This window comes from Lampris incognitus, chromosome 13, assembly GCF_029633865.1.
Source record: "Lampris incognitus isolate fLamInc1 chromosome 13, fLamInc1.hap2, whole genome shotgun sequence".
Lineage (NCBI taxonomy): Eukaryota > Metazoa > Chordata > Actinopteri > Lampriformes > Lampridae > Lampris > Lampris incognitus.
Genome location: NC_079223.1, coordinates 6,237,157 through 6,257,797, shown reverse-complemented (window position 1 = coordinate 6,257,797; position 20,641 = coordinate 6,237,157). Strand labels below are relative to the sequence as shown.

At 47.4% G+C, this 20,641-nt stretch overlaps 1 protein-coding gene across 1 annotated transcript in view; it reads left to right on the top strand.

Annotated features, from left to right (window-relative positions):
• The window catches only part of wdr27 (WD repeat domain 27), a 119,674-nt gene that overhangs the window by 56,789 nt on the left and 42,244 nt on the right, over window positions 1-20,641 (top strand). The window contains exon 23 of the mRNA XM_056292255.1: window positions 12,449-12,551. Coding sequence (XP_056148230.1) covers window positions 12,449-12,551 — 103 coding nt within the window. The remainder of the gene's footprint in view (window positions 1-12,448; window positions 12,552-20,641) is intronic.

The window sequence follows — 20,641 nt, the reverse complement described above, 5'->3', positions numbered from 1 at the left end:
CAACTGTGTCTGTAGGACCAAACCAGAAATAACACGGGGATTCGAACCGGTGATCCCCGTGTTGGTAGGCAACGGACTAGACTGCCACGCTACCTGGACGCCCTAGTTTGTGTACTTTTTTGATCAGCTTTCAACTAAAAACCTTACCAATGTTCAGACCACTGTCTTTGATAGTTTATATATCTTGAAGATAGCAGTCTTACATTTATTAATCTTACATTTATGGCCCATTTTCTTTTTTTAAAGAATTTGGGTGGTGGTGGTGGGGGGGGGGCTTGGTTACGTTAATCAACCACTTGGGGCAGATTGCTTTCGGTCAATGTGACACTGAGTTGTTCTGAATGGTTGCAGTTTTCTTCCACCGCTAAAAATAGCCACTAAAAAACAAACAAACAAACAAACAAATGGATAAATAAATAAAGCAAAAACAATCTTGTGCAGACTGCACAGCGTACCACTGTGACAGAAGACGGTCTGACACATGTAACTCAACCAGTTTGTGACACATTCATATGCAAACAAATTTCTCGAGTCAGACAGATTTGTTTTTTCTTTGTTCGTCAGAGGAATATGGGGATATGAGGAATTTAAGTGGGAGTCTTCCAAGCCCTGCTTTTAATGATGAGCAACAAAATTTCCCTGAAATGTGTTTCAGACCTTAACTTACTTAGGTTATTTGCTGCACTTCACTTCCATGAGCGATCACTGTTGGTTATTCAGTGCATTCACGGGAGACATCCTTCCTCTCCTTCACATTAAGTCAATATTGGTCTCCAACATTCCTGAGCTAATGAGTAAGATCACAGTTTTCTCAGTGTCAGACCATCAGCCCCGCTGCTACTTATTCTTTTGCTCTCCATTAGCAGATATCCATATAAGGATGTTAATTCAATGAGCGTCCCATGGATTTCACAATGTTCCTTTTGGCTCAATAAAATCCATTAATAAGTATTTCATTCTTTCATGTCTGAGACTTCTTCCATTTTCATCTTCCGGTTCCAGACTCTGTCAAAATCTTATTCCACTCCAATAAATATTTGGGCCCGGTTTCCAGGTCAACTTCTGGTTCTGAGAGCTGTCATCGAGCATCTCACTCCAGACTAAATTCATCTGAAGTGAAACATATGGATGTGCAGATGCAATATCTCTATGAGCTCGCCTTCGTTTGGGTTGTCCCTATTAATTTTTACTTTGTCTCTTCAGAAGCCAAGCTTGACATCACCTTATTCAAGAGTAACCCCCGGATTACAGCCAGGAACAGATAAATTATTGTTTTCTTTGGCTTTTTTTTTATATATATATATTTCCACTTGCAGCCAATGGGGGAAGTGAAGACACTTACGATATCTGCGTTCATGGCACGTTCCCTAAGGTTTCAAAAATCAGTCCAAACGTGTCAATAATGAAATGTTCATTCATTCATCATCATCAGCCGCTCCTCCGGGGTCGGGTCACGGTGACGGCAAGCTGAGTAGGGCACTCCAGACATCCCTCTCCCCAGCAATACTCTCCAGCTCCTCCTGGGGGATTCCAAGGCGTTCCCAGGCCAAATTGGACATGTTGTCCCTCCAGCGAGTTCTGGATCTACCTCGGAGTCTCCTCCCAGTTGGCCGTGCCTGGAAAACCTCCAAAGGAAGGTGCCCAGGAGCCATCCTGATCAGATTCCCAGACACCCTACGGAGGAAACTCATTTCAGCTGCTTGTATCCGCGATCTCACCCTTTCGGTCACTACCCAAAGCTCATGACCATAGCTGAGGGTTGGAATGAAATGTGCAGCCACTATTTGGTCTCTCAGAGCTACAGTTGTGTGTCAGTGTCCTATAGCTCAGAGTTTGAAATAGGTTTTATTCCTCCTCAGACTAGTGAAGAACAGACTGGTGAAGAACAGACTAGTGAAGAACAGACTGGTGAAGAACAGACTGGTGAAGAACAGACTGGTGGAGAACAGACTGGTGAAGAACAGACTGGTGGAGAACAGACTGGTCAGATGCCTGAACCACCTCAACTGGCTCCTTTCGACGCGAAGGAGTAGCAGCTCTACTCCGAGCTTCCTCCGGATGTCCAAGCTCCTCACCCTATCTCTAAGGCTGAGCCCAGACACCCTACGGAGGAAACTCATTTCAGCTGCTTGTATCCGCGATCTCACCCTTTCGGTCACTACCCAAAGCTCATGACCATAGCTGAGGGTTGGAATGAAATGTGCAGCCACTATTTGGTCTCTCAGAGCTACAGTTGTGTGTCAGTGTCCTATAGCTCAGAGTTTGAAATAGGTTTTATTCCTCCTCAGACTAGTGAAGAACAGACTAGTGAAGAACAGACTGGTGAAGAACAGACTAGTGAAGAACAGACTGGTGGAGAACAGACTGGTGAAGAACAGACTGGTGAAGAACAGACTAGTGAAGAACAGACTGGTGAAGAACAGACTAGTGAAGAACAGACTGGTGAAGAACAGACTGGTGGAGAACAGACTGGTGAAGAACAGACTGGTGGAGAACAGACTGGTGAAGAACAGACTGGTGGAGAACAGACTGATCAGATGCCTGAACCACCTCAACTGGCTCCTTTCGACGCGAAGGAGTAGCAGCTCTACTCCGAGCTTCCTCCGGATGTCCAAGCTCCTCACCCTATCTCTAAGGCTGAGCCCAGACACCCTACGGAGGAAACTCATTTCAGCTGCTTGTATCCGCGATCTCACCCTTTCGGTCACTACCCAAAGCTCATGACCATAGCTGAGGGTTGGAATGAAATGTGCAGCCACTATTTGGTCTCTCAGAGCTACAGTTGTGTGTCAGTGTCCTATAGCTCAGAGTTTGAAATAGGTTTTATTCCTCCTCAGACTAGTGAAGAACAGACTAGTGAAGAACAGACTGGTGAAGAACAGACTAGTGAAGATCAGACTGGTGGAGAACAGACTGGTGAAGAACAGACTAGTGAAGAACAGACTGGTGAAGAACAGACTGGTGAAGAACAGACTAGTGAAGAACAGACTGGTGAAGAACAGACTGGTGGAGAACAGACTGGTGAAGAACAGACTGGTGAAGAACAGACGAGTGAAGAACAGATTGGTGAAGAACAGACGAGTGAAGAACAGACAAGTGAAGAACTGACTGGTGAAGAACAGACTGGTGAAGAACAGATTGGTGAAGAACAGACTAGTGAAGAACAGACTAGTGAAGAACAGATTGGTGAAGAACAGATGAGTGAAGTACAGACTAGTGGAGAACAGACTAGTGAAGAACAGACTGGTGGAGAACAGACTGGTGAAGAACAGACTAGTGAAGAACAGACTGGTGAAGATAAGACTAGTGAAGAACAGACTGGTGGAGAACAGACTAGTGAAGAACAGACTAGTGGAGAACAGACTAGTGAAGAACAGACTGGTGAAGAACAGACGAGTGAAGAACAGACTAGTGAAGAACAGACTGGTGGAGAACAGACTGGTGGAGAACAGACTGGTGAAGAACAGACTAGAGAAGAACAGACTGGTGAAGAACAGACTAGTGAATAACAGACTGGTGAAGAACAGACTGGTGGAGAACAGACTGGTGAAGAACAGACTGGTGAAGAACAGACGAGTGAAGAACAGATTGGTGAAGAACAGACGAGTGAAGAACAGACTAGTGAAGAACAGACTGGTGAAGAACAGACTGGTGAAGAACAGATTGGTGAAGAACAGACTAGTGAAGAACAGACTAGTGAAGAACAGATTGGTGAAGAACAGATGAGTGAAGTACAGACTAGTGGAGAACAGACTAGTGAAGAACAGACTGGTGGAGAACAGACTGGTGAAGAACAGACTAGTGAAGAACAGACTGGTGAAGATAAGACTAGTGAAGAACAGACTGGTGGAGAACAGACTAGTGAAGAACAGACTAGTGAAGAACAGACTGGTGAAGAACAGACGAGTGAAGAACAGACTAGTGAAGAACAGACTGGTGGAGAACAGACTGGTGGAGAACAGACTGGTGAAGAACAGACTAGTGAAGAACAGACTGGTGAAGAACAGACTAGTGAAGAACAGACTGGTGAAGAACAGACTGGTGAAGAACAGATTGGTGAAGAACAGACTAGTGAAGAACAGACTAGTGAAGAACAGATTGGTGAAGAACAGATGAGTGAAGTACAGACTAGTGGAGAACAGACTAGTGAAGAACAGACTGGTGAAGAACAGACTGGTGAAGAACAGATTGGTGAAGAACAGACTAGTGAAGAACAGACTGGTGAAGAACAGACTGGTGAAGAACAGATTGGTGAAGAACAGACTAGTGAAGAACAGACTAGTGAAGAACAGATTGGTGAAGAACAGATGAGTGAAGTACAGACTAGTGGAGAACAGACTAGTGAAGAACAGACTGGTGGAGAACAGACTGGTGAAGAACAGACTAGTGAAGAACAGACTGGTGAAGATAAGACTAGTGAAGAACAGACTGGTGGAGAACAGACTAGTGAAGAACAGACTAGTGAAGAACAGACTGGTGAAGAACAGACGAGTGAAGAACAGACTGGTGAAGAACAGACTGGTGAAGAACAGACTGGTGAAGAACAGACGAGTGAAGAACAGATTGGTGAAGAACAGACGAGTGAAGAACAGACTAGTGAAGAACAGACTGGTGAAGAACAGACTGGTGAAGAACAGATTGGTGAAGAACAGACTAGTGAAGAACAGACTAGTGAAGAACAGATTGGTGAAGAACAGATGAGTGAAGTACAGACTAGTGGAGAACAGACTAGTGAAGAACAGACTGGTGGAGAACAGACTGGTGAAGAACAGACTAGTGAAGAACAGACTGGTGAAGATAAGACTAGTGAAGAACAGACTGGTGGAGAACAGACTAGTGAAGAACAGACTAGTGAAGAACAGACTGGTGAAGAACAGACTGGTGAAGAACAGACTGGTGGAGAACAGACTGGTGAAGAACAGACTGGTGAAGAACAGACTGGTGGAGAACAGACTGGTGGAGAACAGACTGGTGGAGAACAGACCGGTGAAGAACAGACCGGTGAAGAACAGACCGGTGAAGAACAGACCGGTGAAGAACAGAGTAGTGAAGAACAGACCGGTGAAGAACAGAGTAGTGAAGAACAGACCGGTGAAGAACAGACCAGTGAAGAACAGACTAGTGAAGAACAGACTGGTGAAGAACAGACTAGTGAAGAACAGACTGGTGAAGAACAGACTAGTAAAGAACAGACTGGTGAAGAACAGACTGGTGAAGAACAGACCGGTGAAGAACAGACCGGTGAAGAACAGACTAGTGAAGAACAGACCAGTGAAGAACAGACTAGTGAAGAACAGACTGGTGAAGAACAGACCGGTGAAGAACAGCACTTGGTGACATGAACTCGAGACAGGGAACAAGAGCTGCTAGATCAGCAAAATGTTTCCTCCCGCAGAATTGAAGTCGGTTGATGTTGGTCACAGACATGAAGCTGTTGATTCGTAATATGTGTTAAACTTGTTAATCTTGGGGCGTCCGGGTGGCGTAGCGCTCTATTCCGTTGCTTACCAACACGGGGATCACCGGTTCGAATCCCCGTGTTATCTCCGGCTTGGTCGGGCGTCCCTACAGACACAATTGGCCGTGTCTGGGGGTGGGAAACCAGATGTTGGTGTGTGTCCTGGTCACTGCACTAGCGCTTCCTCTGGCCGGTCGGGCCGCCTGTTCGGGGGGAGGGGGACTGGGGGGGAATAGTGTGATCCTCCCACGCACTACGTCCCCCTGGTGAAACCCCTCACTGTCAGGTAAAAAGAAGCGGCTGGTGACTCCACATGTATGGGAGAAGGCATGTGGTAGTCTGCAGCCCTCCCCGGATCAGCAGAGGGGGTGGAGCAGCGACCGGGACAGCTCAGCAGAGTGGGGTAATTGGCCGGGCTGCAATTGGGGAGAAATAGAGGGGGGGGAAAAAACAAAAAAACAAAACAAACTTGTTAATCTCTCTCTCTCTCCACAAATCACTCGCCTTTCTGTTGCGGCTGTTTACTTTAACAATAGCTAATTAGCATGTCACAAGTGAAATACGGCGTGCTTGACATGCGGGCAGGAGAAACTGTCCCGTGGACTAAAATGCTTTCCGGAGAGTTTGGTTTCTACAGTGAACTAATAGGTGCACTTCACTTTGCCAGCCTTGTTTAACTGGCCTCCGATGGACCATAAATCTGGGAATATTATAGCCAAACAGAGAGAGAGAGAGACAGCTTCGGGTTTACGGAAACACGTCTGTTGGACACAGTGGGTCAGTGCATTTAGTAGAGCGAAATTAGGGAGCCGCAGCTCCTTCATGCTATATTATATCCCCCTGTCCCGCAGCAGGCTGGGTGGGAGTGCTAGGCTATGATGGAGAGGCCGGGCCTCCATTTTTTTTTCCCCAGCCAAGGTTTAACCGCTGCTTTGATTTATCTACGCACATTGTTGCGTAGCTTACGTAAGAATAACATAACCGGGCACACGCAGCGGTGAAGTGGAATTATTTTATTTCCCCTACTCCGTTTAATTGTTTCCAAAAAGCGAGACGTCTCTAATCGTTTGACACGTCGTATGAGATAAGGGACAAAACACCACATGGTGGACACCGTGCTGGCCGGCTGTGCCTGACCTCTTGCGTAAGAATCCATGAAAAACAAAAAAAAGTTGTGCTTTCAAACTTGTGTTTATGCCCCCTTTTTCAACAGTTGTAATCTTGTTGTTGTAATGAAGCGCAGGGCTGACCCGGACCGGGGTGAAAATGAACGCCGTTTCCTCGGTCCCAAGTTGCGAGCGTCTAGAAATTTGCCTGGCGGGCAGAGTGGAACATAAAATCGAGCAGGCGGTCTGCGAGACCAGTACCCAAGGCGTGCTCTCACAGGATACGGCTGATAAAATTAGCAGTCATATTTACTTCAACCTTTCTCATTTTGGTTGGTTGGGTCTTTTCCATTTTATCAAGACAAAAGGAAGTCAGTAATTGTTGTGCAGCCTGGACACTCATTAAAGCGTGCAGCCATTATGTTATTACACTGGGCCGTAAACAGTAATGGTAAATGGCTGCCCTGTTAAAAAGCCTATGGTTTGTGTTAAGTCGCTCCATTGTGCCATGCCTATTGTGTGACATTGTTAATAGAGCAGTGTTCTCCTTAAATACACATCTCCGCTTTACTGGCACGTTAAAACGGGTTGAACTCCGGGGTTAATATTCCCACAGTGGCTTTTCAATCACCCTGATCAAACCAGAAAACCCACGATATGAATTGTACATTTCGCTCAGTGGAAAACTCCCGAAACTACGTTCTTCATTTGTCCTCAGCTCTGCTATTTTAGACTCGTAGCGACCTCCTGACGTCTCCCATTTCAGAAAGATGCTGTCTGTCCGCTGGCCACAGCTGTCGGCAGCTCTCCACTGACACACTTACACTATGAAGCTGCTGTCTGACCCTGTGGAGACACACCAGTTCAGAAAGAGTCCACTGACTTGGTAAAAGACTGGCACTGTTTTCTTCGGCCACCTTGTGTTGCTTTATACGGCTTCATTTTTTTTTCCTCCAAATCCTGGCGGCCTGTCCAGGGTGTCTCCCCGCCTGCCGCCCAATGACTGCTGGATAGGCTCCAGCATCCCCACAAGCCTGAGAGCAGCACAAGCGGTTTGGATGATGGATGGAGGGATATCTTTTATTGAGCCAAAGAAGATTATACGTGCAGTATATATAATATAGTATATGATAGTTTTGCTTCCGATGTGGGGAGACGGCGGCACGAATTCACGTTTGCAGCGGCCTCACCCAGTGCCGTCCATGCAGTGTCTTTGTCCACATCTGCGTCTAAGTTCGTGTCTTCGTCTGATGGCTGGGACAGCTGGCGCTGGATCGGCTGGGGGAGCTTGGTCTGCAGCGTCCTGTGGGCCCAGGGACCACTACCCTGCCTGGAGCTGCGCCCGAAGAGGTAACACTGAGGGCGGTCTGACAGGACACGGAAGCGGGGCAGGCTAACCTAACTGCTAGCCCATGCAGACCGGCAGTTCTGATAACACCGAGGGCGGTCTGGCGGCAGCCTCGCCTAGCCTTGGTTGTGTTTTTAGTGTCGTCATGTGGAGTGCGGGGAGGTGTGTCGAAGGTGTGTGGCTGGGAGAGCTGTTGTTGGATCGGCTGGGAGAGACTGGTGCGCTGCATCCCGTGGTCCCAGGGACCACGGCCCTGACCAAAGCTGCGCCTGAAGAGGAAACACCAAGGGTGGTCTGACAGGATGCAGAAGCGGGGCAGGCTAAGCTAACTGCTAGCCCATGCAGACCGGCAGTTCCGACAGTCACCCTGGCTGGCATTCGTTCTCCTGGACAGTGGTTTTTTTTTTGTTGTTTAGTTTGGATATATGTGTTAATTTGGATATGTGTTCTTGTAGTTCTCGGTTTATATGTTTTTGTCTTTGTGTTGTACTGTTGTGGGCTGGGGGAAATTATATTTTGTTTCATTTCATGTGCGGAAGTGCATGAAATGAAACGACAAATAAAGTGTTTCTGATTGTGATTGAGTACATCGTTGTGTCAGTGCTCATTTTGATTTATGTGAGAGAAGTATAAAGCTATATTCATGCACATTTACAGATGTAAAACAGATGACGTGAAACATATATATACGTATATATACTAAATAAAAGACATGAAATAAATCCAAGTCTATGAATAGGAACATAACTCTGATAAGGCAGTCTGGGAACATTCATTCCAACCCTTATCTTCCCACTTAGTATTCCTCATCTTCCTAAACCTCTCCTGTTTCCTCGTCTCCTACCCTTCTCTCGCTCATTTCCTCGTTAAGTAAAATTAAACGGTGTGTAAGTATAGGCTGCAACTCAGGAACTTCTATGTGCAAGGTGTGATATGAGGGCTTGCCAAATTGTGTTTTATTGTGGGAGTCTGCCCTTTAAGACCTGTCTCATCCTTTCCAAGTGTAACGTACTGGTTAGATCACGTAGCCACACTTTGGAGGTAGGAACCATTTATACAGCTTCATTGTGTGTGCATATGTACCCCCATGTATTTTTACGTGATGTAGCAGGCCCTTAAACAAGGCATTTTCCATCAATTAGTCCGGGGTCTCAGTGTGAGGCTCTGTACAGCCGTGCTCAGCACTATTTGAAATCAGACCTGCTCAGACACCAAAGTCTGGATCTTGGGTTGAAGGAGAACACATGCTGGTCTGTTTCTCCTTAGTACAATGATGTATTTCCCTTAAATCTGGTTGAATTTCTATCTTCTGATAAATTCTTACCATCAACTATACCATTATATGACTGCATAGAAGGATCGATAGAAGTCTTTCGGTGCACAAATTGCTAAAATAATGCTTAACTCTCCGCCATAATGAGAAGGTCAGTAGAGCCTCAGTGAATAGGAAGATGCTTCTTTCTTCCTCTTTTTTTTTGTGGATCCCCCCCCCCCTTTTGCCTGCTCCGATACATGTGGAGTTGCCAGCCGCTTCTTTTCACCTGACAGTGAGGCGTTTCACCAGGGGGATGAGCCCGGTCTCACCAATCTGTGTACAAATAACACGATACTGCACTTTCAGATTGCACACAGTGCATACGCCAAAATCCAATTTTGCATGCAGATGATACGCCGATCCTTTCCATCAACTTCTGTGGAGAGCTGATGCTTCCAAATACCAAGCGTCACTCTGAATGGTCATGATGTCACCAGCGAGGCTCAGTTCACCAGCGAGGCTCAGTTCACCCGCGAGGCTCAGTTCACCAGCGAGGCTCAGTTCACCCGCGAGGCTCAGTTCACCAGCGAGGCTCAGTTCACCAGCGAGGCTCAGTTCACCCGCGAGGCTCAGTTCACCCGCGAGGCTCAGTTCACCAGCGAGGCTCAGTTCACCCGCGAGGCTCAGTTCACCCGCGAGGCTCAGTTCACCCGCGAGGCTCAGTTCACCAGCGAGGCTCAGTTCACCAGCGAGGCTCAGTTCACCCGCGAGGCTCAGTTCACCCGCGAGGCTCAGTTCACCAGCGAGGCTCAGTTCACCCGCGAGGCTCAGTTCACCCGCGAGGCTCAGTTCACCCGCGAGGCTCAGTTCACCAGCGAGGCTCAGTTCACCAGCGAGGCTCAGTTCACCCGCGAGGCTCAGTTCACCAGCGAGGCTCAGTTCACCAGCGAGGCTCAGTTCACCTGCGAGGCTCAGTTCGCCCAGTTCACCTGATGCGCGGACATCCACAAGCAGGTAAGCAGGGGAAACAATCTTTTTTGTAATTAAATCATGGTATTAATGGTAGTGTTTTAGTTATTTTATTAACCCTAACCCTAACCCTGACCCTGACCCTACCTATGACCCTAACCCTGACCCTAACCCTGACCCTGACCCTGACCCTAACCCTGACCCTAACCCTAACCCTGAATCTGACCCTAACCCTACCCCTAACCCGAACCCTGACCCTAACCGTACCCTTAACCCTAACCCTACTCCTGGCGCTAACCCTGACCCTAACCCTGACCCTGACCCTGACCCTAACCCTGGTTGTGGATGCCCGCGCTTTTGGTGAACTGGGTGAACTGAGCCTCGCTGGTGATGTCATGACCGTTCAAGATGATGCGTGGTATTTGGACGCATCAGCTCTCCACAGAAGTTGATGGAAAGGACTGGTGTATCATCTGCACGCAAAATTGGATTTTGGCATATGCATTGCATGCAATGTGTAATATCGTTTGTATGCAGATTTGTGAGACCGGGTTGGGGGGACATAGCGCGTAGGAGGATCATGCCATTACACCCAGTTCCCCCTCCCCCGAACAGGCACCCCGACCGACCAGAGGAGGCGCTAGTGCAGCGACCAGGACACATACCCACATCCAGCTTCCCACCCGCAGACACGGCCAATTGTGTCTGTAGGGACGCCCGACCAAGTCAGAGGTAACACAGGGATTCGAACCGGCGATCCCCATGTTGGCAGGCAACGGAATAGACCACCACACTACCCGGACGCCAATAAGGAGATGCTTTGAGTTTACCAAGAATTATGTGCTACTACTTCATTTATCACTTAGGAAATAAAAATAATGAACGAAAACTAGGGGGCGATGCTCTCATCAGCTGATATGCATCGATAAGGAGAAATAAGGCTCAAGATGTAGTCTGGTAGGCCTGCAGGTAATGAGCAACCATTAGCTGACTGATTATATTGACGGCTGACTACAAATACCCAGGTGGATTGAGTAACCTTAATGGCTTTTCCCCAAGAGCACTGGACCCTCCAGTGCAGTCTGTGTTATTCATTAGGCAAAGGCCGGATAGTCATCACTCATATAACACCGAGAATGCACGTGGGACTCAGCCAGCCTCCTTTCTCTCAGTCAAAACACTGGATCCACATTCTGACCTAGAAAACCAGATGAATGTCACTGATACGCTGTACCTTGTAAGAATGAGCCGCTATCAGTGCGAGCGTGACAGACTGTGTCTTTACTGCAAACCCTTGTCCCTGAATGCAGAGGCTTGGCTTTACGGGTGGACTGTTTCTTGTCACATGTTTTGATGGGTTTCAAAATGATGAGATGTGAAGCTTGTTTATGACAGCAGAGCAGCTGGCGTATGACATGGGAGCCTCCGCATGGCTGAGCCACACATGTTTAGCTTTAACTCCGGGGTTTTCTCAGTTTTAGAACAATGGACCGATATTAAGCTCCAAAACGGACTTTTATATTGATTGTGCTCACTGAACTCTATCAAATGAATTTCATGGTCTCCGTTTTTGAAGGAATTACTTTAAGCCGGGTTTTATAAGATTAGCATGTGAAGTCAATAAAAGGGCTCTCACCAGGACCTGTGAAATCCCTGACCGGGACAACACATCTGTCCGTCAGGAGAAGCTAAACCGGTTAGCCTGCAGCAGCAGCATTGGTAAAACAATTTCATGCTGTTGCAACCCAATGAATGAGTATAGCAGTCACACTAGGGAGGCTCTCCTCATCTTATCCAGTATTTTTTCCTACGTTTTTCTTGATTCATGTGAGTTTCCTGTTCTCCAAAGTGGGTGCCTGCTGAGCACTCACTGAAAGGTGAAGGCTATAGGTTTTTGCATTTCTGCTCCTTGATTTTCTCTACCAGTGTGCTATACAAAAATGGAGGCCAACACGCGACAGTCGTTTAATGTTCTCGTTCACAGAAGTTATGACTTCAGTTATCCATTTCAACAGTATTTATGAGCAACGTGCAAATATGTCACCATGTACTTTGATTTTCAGGCGATACATTTAACACTGTTCACACTTAAGAGTTATCTCCTCAGTGGCGCTTGTTCTGTTAAAATGTTCCCATTGCTTTCGCTGTTAGTAATTTCCCCTTACTTGACTTGACGTAAATCGACTGGAACCCGAGGAAAACCACGTGGCACTGGGATATCACCGGGCAATTATTCTTCTCTGTCCTGATGTCAGGCTTGTTTTGATTTGAAAACCTCAGAAGGTTTCTCACTGTGTGCATTTTCCGCTCAGGTGTGTGCGGCGGTACGAGAACCATTTGAATCGCTGCCATTCATGTTCTTCCGCCATCTCACCGTGTGGCCGATACATCGCTTCAGGCTCCGAAGACAACTGTGTAAGTTGAGAATCATCACACATTCCTCTTATTTTGTGTTGACAGCATCTACCGTGATTCTTCTTGCTTATGATGATAATGATAAGTGGATTTTTTTACCTACATGTGTACGAGATTACATGGGGCAGCAGGGTGGCCCAGTGGTTAGACGGATTGTTTTCAACTGGGAGGCAAACATCCAACATGCTGCAGCCTAATGAGAAGAGCATGTGAAAACGATGTTAACGTCCACTGCGGATGCACCTATATCATTTTTTCCCCGTCGATACTGATTCTGAGTACGAATCTTTAAGTATCGGCCATTACAAATACCGATCAACTCTCAACCCAACTCAACTCAAAAGTTTATTGCAGATTCAGGGTCTATAACAGACAAAGACATGATAAAAAAAAAATGAAGCCATAAAAGATAGGAACTATTGGTGAAAGACAATAACCCCAGATGGTGGCGCGAATTCACATTTGCAGCGGCCTCACCCAGTACTGGTGTGGGAAGGTGGTGGCGCAAACTTATGTTTGCGGCGGCCACAGCCAGTACCGTCCATGCAGTGTCTTTGTCCACATCTGCTTCTAAGTTTGTGTCTTCATTTGATGGCTGGGAGAGCTGGCCATGGATCGGCTGGGAGAGCTTGGTCTGCTGCGTCCTGTGGGCCTAGCGACCACGGCCTGCAGAAGCGGGGCAGGCTAAGCTAACTGCTAGCCCATGCAGACCGGCAGTTCCAACAGTCATCCTGGCTGGTGTTCGCTCTCTTGGACAGTGGATTGTTTTTTTGGGTTTTTTTTAAATGTTGGGTATGCATTTTTGTAGTTTTTGTAGTTTGGATATATGTGTTGTTGTGGTTTGGATGTGTTTTTGTCTTCGTTTCATTTCATGTACGCAAGTGCATGAAATGAAACGACAAATAAATGTTCCTGATTCCTGAATACAGAGTAAACACAATTAAACAACACAAAAGGAACAAATCAGTCTTACAAGGAGTTAGCTGTACCAGTGGTCCCACTGCCGGGACTGGTAGCGTGTGGCACTGAATCTTGTATTTGTTAAACTCATGATGATTACATTATCAGAGTCACTGAGCCTGCAAATAACTTTATAACACGAGAGTACAGAGTACCAATCCAATCCAAAAGTCTTTGCTGAACAGTGCAGACTTAGACCATTTGTTTGGGCTGAATGAGCAAAATAATTGAGATAGAATCAATTTTACCCACCATTGAAGAAATACAGACTTCCATGAGCCAAAAGTGCAGAAAATCAAGCCATTTCATTGTGTTACTTGTGGTTTTTGGTATCAGAATTTAGTCTTTGGTCATCTCAGATGCTGATACCAATAGTCCATTTTAGCCTGGTATCAGCCCAGTATCTGATACCAGTATCAGTATCGGTGCATCTCTAGTTTCACCTATCACAAAAATTGAAATTTATGGGGCGTCCGGGTAGCATGGCAATCTATTCTGTTGCCTACCAACACGGGGATCGCTGGTTCGAATCCCCGTGTTACCTCCGGCTTGGTCGGGCATCCCTACAGACACAATTGGCCGTGTCTGCGGGTGGGAAGCCGGATGTGGGTATGTGTCCTGGTCACTGCACTAGCGCCTCCTCTGGTTGGTTGGGGCGCCTGTTCGGGGGGGGGGGGCTGGAGGGAATAGCGTGACCCTCCCACGTGCTACATCCCCCCGGGCCAAACTCCTCACTGTCAGGTGAAAAGAAGCGGCTGGTGACTCCACATGTATCGGAGGAGGCATGTGGTAGTCTGCAGCCCTCCCCGGATCGGCAGAGGGGGTGGAGCAACAACCGGGACAGCTCGGAAGAGTGGGGTAATTGGCTGGATACAACTGGGGGGAAAAAGGGGGCTAAATTAAAAAAGAAATTGTAATTTGTTCAGTCAAGTTGACTGTACTTTCGATGGAAATGTTGAATTTATGCATATTTGAAGTAAGGAAAAGGTAAAGAATTAATCATGTTGCAGTGGTGAGGTTTTACAGGCAAATCTATTGTATCCAACGGCAGCCCTTTCTTACACTCTTCCTCTGGCTTTTGTGTGTATATGATAGTGTGTGACTGTCCACATCCATCCATCCATCCATCCATCCATCCATCCATCCATCCATCCATCCATCCATCCATCCATCCTTCCATTATCCAAACCGCTTATCCTGCTCTCAGGGTCGTGGGGATCCCAGCAGTGACTGGGCAGCAGGCGGGGGGGGGGGGACACGGTGTCTCCCCTCATATCTGTCCCACATATCTTTACTTAAAACTGCTGGTGACGTGACACTTTATGCTCCAGCAGAACACCACGTTAATCATTTCTGTCACAGAGAATGTAAAACGAAAGGAGCAGTTGGGAACCTAGTCCCGCCCCCCTCCCCTTTTCATCCTATAAGGCTTGGTTTCGAACACCTGTGGCATGATTACAATTATTTCACAGGAGCTTCTAGTGGGGGCATAGACAGAACACCAAAAACTGTGGACAGAGAGTAGCATGGCTCTTCATCTCCTGACGGGCATAGATGTGTAGGGAAAAAGCGTTACGTACATATTTTGCAACCAGTGCGCTGGCATCAGATTTACATCATGGCATGTCGTAGCCCGGGTAACTTCCGAGGGCAGAATGGAGTTTTATAGCCCCTCTGCATGCCTGTGGTTGGTCACTGTATTATATTATATTGCTGCTGGCTCATCCGGCTGCAGGGGTTCACGTAAAAAAGTTTGCAGCGAGTTCAGTACTTGCGGGTGGCACCACTGAAAGGCTACACCTACTTTCCCTCTCCGGAATAAGTATGCAGTGCTGTTATGCTGTTGTTATGGTAACCATGTACAATGACCACATTCCCACAAATTCCTATTTCTTTAACACTATGGAAAGGGGAGGAAGTACGCTACAGTACAATGTGAGAACTTAACTAATAACCCTTGTACACAGTGTAACATCTGGGTTTACAAACATAAATACTTAATACTTGAAGTACCCACTAAAAAGTTTCAGGCCTGGCGTCCAGATGGTGTGGCGGTCTATTCCGTTGCCTACCAACACGGGGATCTCTGGTTCGAATCCCCGTGTTGCCTCCGGCTCGGTCGGGCGTCTCTACAGACACAATTGGCCGTGTCTGCGGGTGGGGAGCCGGATGTGGGTGTGTGTCCTGGTCGCTGCACTAGCGCCTCCTCTGGTCGGTTGGGGCGCCTGTTTGGGGGGGAGGGGGAACTGGGGGAATAGCGTGATCCTCCCACGCGCTACGTCCCCCTGGTGAAACTCCTCACTGTCAGGTGAGAAGCAGCTGGTGACTCCACATGTATGGGAGGAGGCATGTGGTAGTCTGCAGCCCTCCCCGGATCGGCAGAGGGGGTGGAGCAGAGACCGGGACAGCTTGGAAAGTAGGGTAATTGGGAGAAAACGGAAAGATAAAAAAATAAAAAAATTCAGGTCTTATGATAATACTGCTGAGTGATGCGCCAAATATTTTTGGTTGTTTTCTTAGCAAAAACTGATTGCAAAAATTCACGAGGTGACTAGCTGTTACCCAAAAAGAAAATAAAACGGTTTAGACTTTTTTTTCCATCCCTGGACTATCCTGCTATGTTTATGTTGTGATAAAAATGTGGCATTGTTGCCAACTTGCCACCTAAAAATTGTCAAAGGGAGGGGGTCCATCGTTTTGATGTCATTCTGTGGTGGGCGGCACGGTGGCACAGTGGTTAGCGCGGTCGCCTCACAGTAAGAAGGTCCTGGGTTCGAGCCCCGGGGTAGACCAACCTTGGGGGTCGTCACGGGTCATCCTGTGTGGAGTTTGCATGTTCTCCCCGTGTCTGCATGTACAGTCCAAAGACATGTAGGTCAGGTGAATCGGCTGTACTAAATTGTCCCTAGGTCTGAGTGTGTGTGTGTGTGTGTGTGTGTGTGTGTGTGTGTGTGTGTGTGTGTGTGTGTGTGTGTGTGTGTGTGATGGCCTGGCGGCCTGTCCAGGGTGTCACCCCGCCTGCCGCCCAGTGACTGCTGGGATAGGCTCCAGCATCCCCGCGACCCTGAGAGCAGGATAAGCGGTTCGGAAAATGGATGGATGGATGGATCATTCGGTGGCTCCCCAGTAGTGTTCCCTATGTATTCAAATCTGAAAATTAAGCTTCTTCCCATGTGACCTGGCGTCATTTGTGCGCTTTCTTTTAACACTTTCGTCACTCTTCATGCTTACCACTGTCAGCGAACTGCATGTATGTGTGTGTGTGTGTGTGTGGGGGGGGGGGGTTGAGGGAGGAGAGGGGGGGCATCAGCGCTAACCACTGTTTTTTTGCTAACGGCTGAGTGGGCTTTGCCATCTGCACAACCCGAAAAAGAACGCAGATGGCGCCGCCCTGTGATGGCTCAGGCTCCTGCAGCATATCCAGAGTTTGTGATGCGTCTCTTCTACGTTTATGAGCAACAGTATTTAAAAGCATCCCAACAAAGCCACTTGAAAACAGGGAGAGTTAGCGTCCAGCCAATGCAAGGAAAGCAGTTATTCTCGTGCCCGGGATAACTTAAACATCATCATCATCGGTGTCAGCTAGTGTGTCCTCCTTTTACCCGCAACTGACATTTTACGCCCTTATTCTGATATTCATTCATCTCACCTTCAGCCGCTTCTCCGGGGTAGGGTCGCGGTGGCAGCAAGCTAAGTAGGGCACTCCAGACATTCCTCTCCCTAGCAACACCCTCCAGCTCCTCCTGGGGGATCCCAAGGTGTTCCCAGGCCAGATTGGACATGTAGTCCTTCCAGCGAGTTCTGGGTCTACCCCGGGGTCTCTTCCCAGTTGGCCGTGCCCGGTAAACCTCCAAAGGAAGGTGTCCAGGAGGCATCCTAATCAGATGTTCACCCTATCTCTAACGCTGAGCCCCGACACCCTACGGAGGTAGCACCATAGGGTGTCTGGGCTCAGCCTTAGAGATAGGGTGAGGAGTTCGAACCTACTTTCCACAGTGATTATTCTGTTCTCCACTTCTTGATGATCTAAGGCACACTTACACCAGTGCACTCAACATGACATGTAGTCTTGGTTATAATATGATTCTACTACTACTACTACTTCTGCTTTTGGATGCTCCCGTTAGGGGGCGCCACAGCGGATCATGTGTTTCCATCTCTTCCTGTCTTCTGCATCGTCCTCTGTCACACCAGCCACCTGCATGTCCTCCCTCACCACATCCATAAACCTCCTCTTTGGCCTTCCTCTCTTCCTCTTCCCTGGCAGCTCCATATTCAGCATCCTTCTCCCAATATACCCAGCATCTCTCCTCCACACATGTCCAAACCATCTCAATCTTGCCTCTCTTGCTTTGTCTCCAAACCGTCCAACCTGAGCTGTCCCTCTAATATACTCGTTCCTAACCCTGTCCTTCTTCGTCACTCCCAGTGAAAATCTTATCATCTTCATCTCTGCCACCTCCAGCTCCTCCTCCTGTCTTTTCATCAGTGCCACTGTCTCCAAACCATATAACATAGCTGGTCTCACTACCATCTTGTAAACCTTGGTTATGATATGATTATTATGTAGCAGATGGACTACTGCTACTTCTTCATATAGTACTACTGTGGTATAATTACTATGCAGTGCGCCGTGATTCCATTTGGTAACACTTGGTTTTGTCTGCCAGTTTCTGACTCTCTTGAGAGTCACTTTATATAGCAGCATCCGCAAACGAGTAATTTCAAGCTAAACATTCCAAGTTAAAGTCAGTTTGTGTGGTCGTCGGGTGGAAGGATTTTCTTACGCAAGGTCTGTCAACAGAAATGCACTTCATTTCGTCTTGAGACGTTGGTCTTTGCCGGACGCAATATCACACTTTTCAAATATTAGCTTTGCAGAAAATGTCTCATAAAGAAATTAAAATTTTTTAACTCTTTTAGTTAACTCTCAATTGACCATACCTTTTTTATTTTTTTTATTTTATACAAGTATTTTGTTATCTTTGCTTATTCAATGCACTCATTATTATTACTGCTGTTGTTGTTGTTGTTGTTGTTGTTGTTTTTGATGTCAGCTATTAGGGGGGAGACAATGTTTACTGGGGTGGCGCAGTGGTTAGCGCACTTGCCTCACAGCAAGAAGGTCCTGGGTCGAGCCCTGGGGTAGTCCAACCTTAGGGGTCGTCCTCTGTGTGGAGTTTGCATGTTCTCCCTGTGTCTGTGTGGGTTTCCTGCGGGTGCTCTGGTTTCCTCCCACGGTCCAAAGACTGGTGGCCTGTCCAGGGTGTCTCCCCACCTGCCGCCCAATGACTGCTGGGATAGGCTCCAGCATCCCCGCGGCCCTGAGAGCAGGATAAGTGATTCAGACAATGGATGGATGGATGGTCAGTGTTTATCGGTGTCTTCCCCTTTTTATATATATACATTCTTTTCCTTTGTATTGTGTGTTTTTGTTGAGGTGCAGGTGTTGGGTTGGGTGGGGTGGAGTGGGTTGGAAGGGTGGGTGGGTGGGTGGGTGGGTGGGGAAAAGAAAACATTAAAAATGGTGACCTGTAAACACAGTATTGTGTTTATTATTTGCTTGTTTTTCACCAATAAAAAATATATCCATCCATTATCCAAGCCGCTTATCCTACATGGGGACACGGGGCTGCTGGAGCCTATCCCAGCAGTCACTGGGCGGCAAGCGGGAGACACCCTGGACAGGCTGCCAGGCCATCACAGGGCCCACACACACACACACACACCTAGGGACAATTTAGTATGGCTGATTCACCTCACCTACATGTCTTTGGACTTTTAATATATATTAAGAAATAAGAAAAAGAAATGAACTCTTGTACACAGCTCATCCAGAGACACCGGCCACTGGACTTATACTGTGAAAGGCTTTGCAGGGAGCGGCACTGTGACCTTCGGGGGTCGCTGCTTTGTACTCAGTCAAGTCATAGTGTCGCACAAGTCTTCGATCTTGTGTTGCAACTCGATATGATCTGTGTCTGCTGGCTTTGCAGTTATCAATACTGATGTTTCATCTGCAGGTATTCAAGACACGCCGTCCTGACTCTCGCTCAGGAAGGGTCCCGTTAAATCCTTGTAGAGATCCAAGACGGCTCGGCAGCAGTTGTACTGCGGCGTTGTGTCGCAGCGTATATCAGTTTCACCTACTACCTTCTACTTGAGAGGAGGACAGCGTTCGTGCTTGACTCATAGATTTTCATTTGGACTTAAGCCTTTTTCCATACAAGTTATATTCCACGTTCAAGTTGAAACAGGATTGCTTAATTGCTTTTCCAGACTGCGCTTTATACTCGCTTTCAAGCTCTTCGAAAGGTTACCTCCCTTTTCCCTATCCATCTCTCTCTTCTGCCGGTGTGTGTGTGTGTGTGTGTGTGTGTGTGTATTTGGTGAAGGCAGTGGAATAATATATGAATTCTGATGGCTGTTATTAATTGCTGGGTCTCAGCAGAAGTGCAGACATTTGAGAGCATCTCTGTCGAGATTAGACGTTTCCAGCGTTTCTCAGAAGCCAGTAGAGAGTATGGTAGTGAGCTGCGTCGTCCTTATTTGTAGCTACCCTGAGACTCTCGCCAGCCAAAAGCATTTGTACTTGTCTCCGTATTTCACAAAACAATCATGGAAAGAAAAGAGCCTGCATTCTTGAAAAGGACTCTCTTAATCATATTACACATTTTCCACCAAAAATAGAGCAAGGTAATTGCAATATGCTTTCTGCTTCGGTACAAACCCACAATATGTGTCTCTCAAAGTGTGCTGCATGTGTGTTTAAGTTAATCTATAGGCCTACAGTAAGGTAATTTACGCTACCTCCCTCTGACATCATGCATCTTGAAACTAAGGACCCTGTTTTCATGACTCAAGGTGCACTGCACAAATCACAGCCAACTGCACAATGTTTGGTGTATACAGGGCATGGTGAATGTCCTTTTTTGGGGGGGACCTCCCCCCCCTTCTCTCCCCAATTGTACATGGCCAATTACCCCACTCTTCCGAGCCATCCCGGTCACTGCTCCACCCCCCTCTGCCGATCCGGGGAGGGCTGCAGAATACCACATGCCTCTTCCGATACGTGTGGAGTCACCAGCCGCTTCTTTTCACCTGACAGTGAGGAGTTTCGCCAGGGGGAC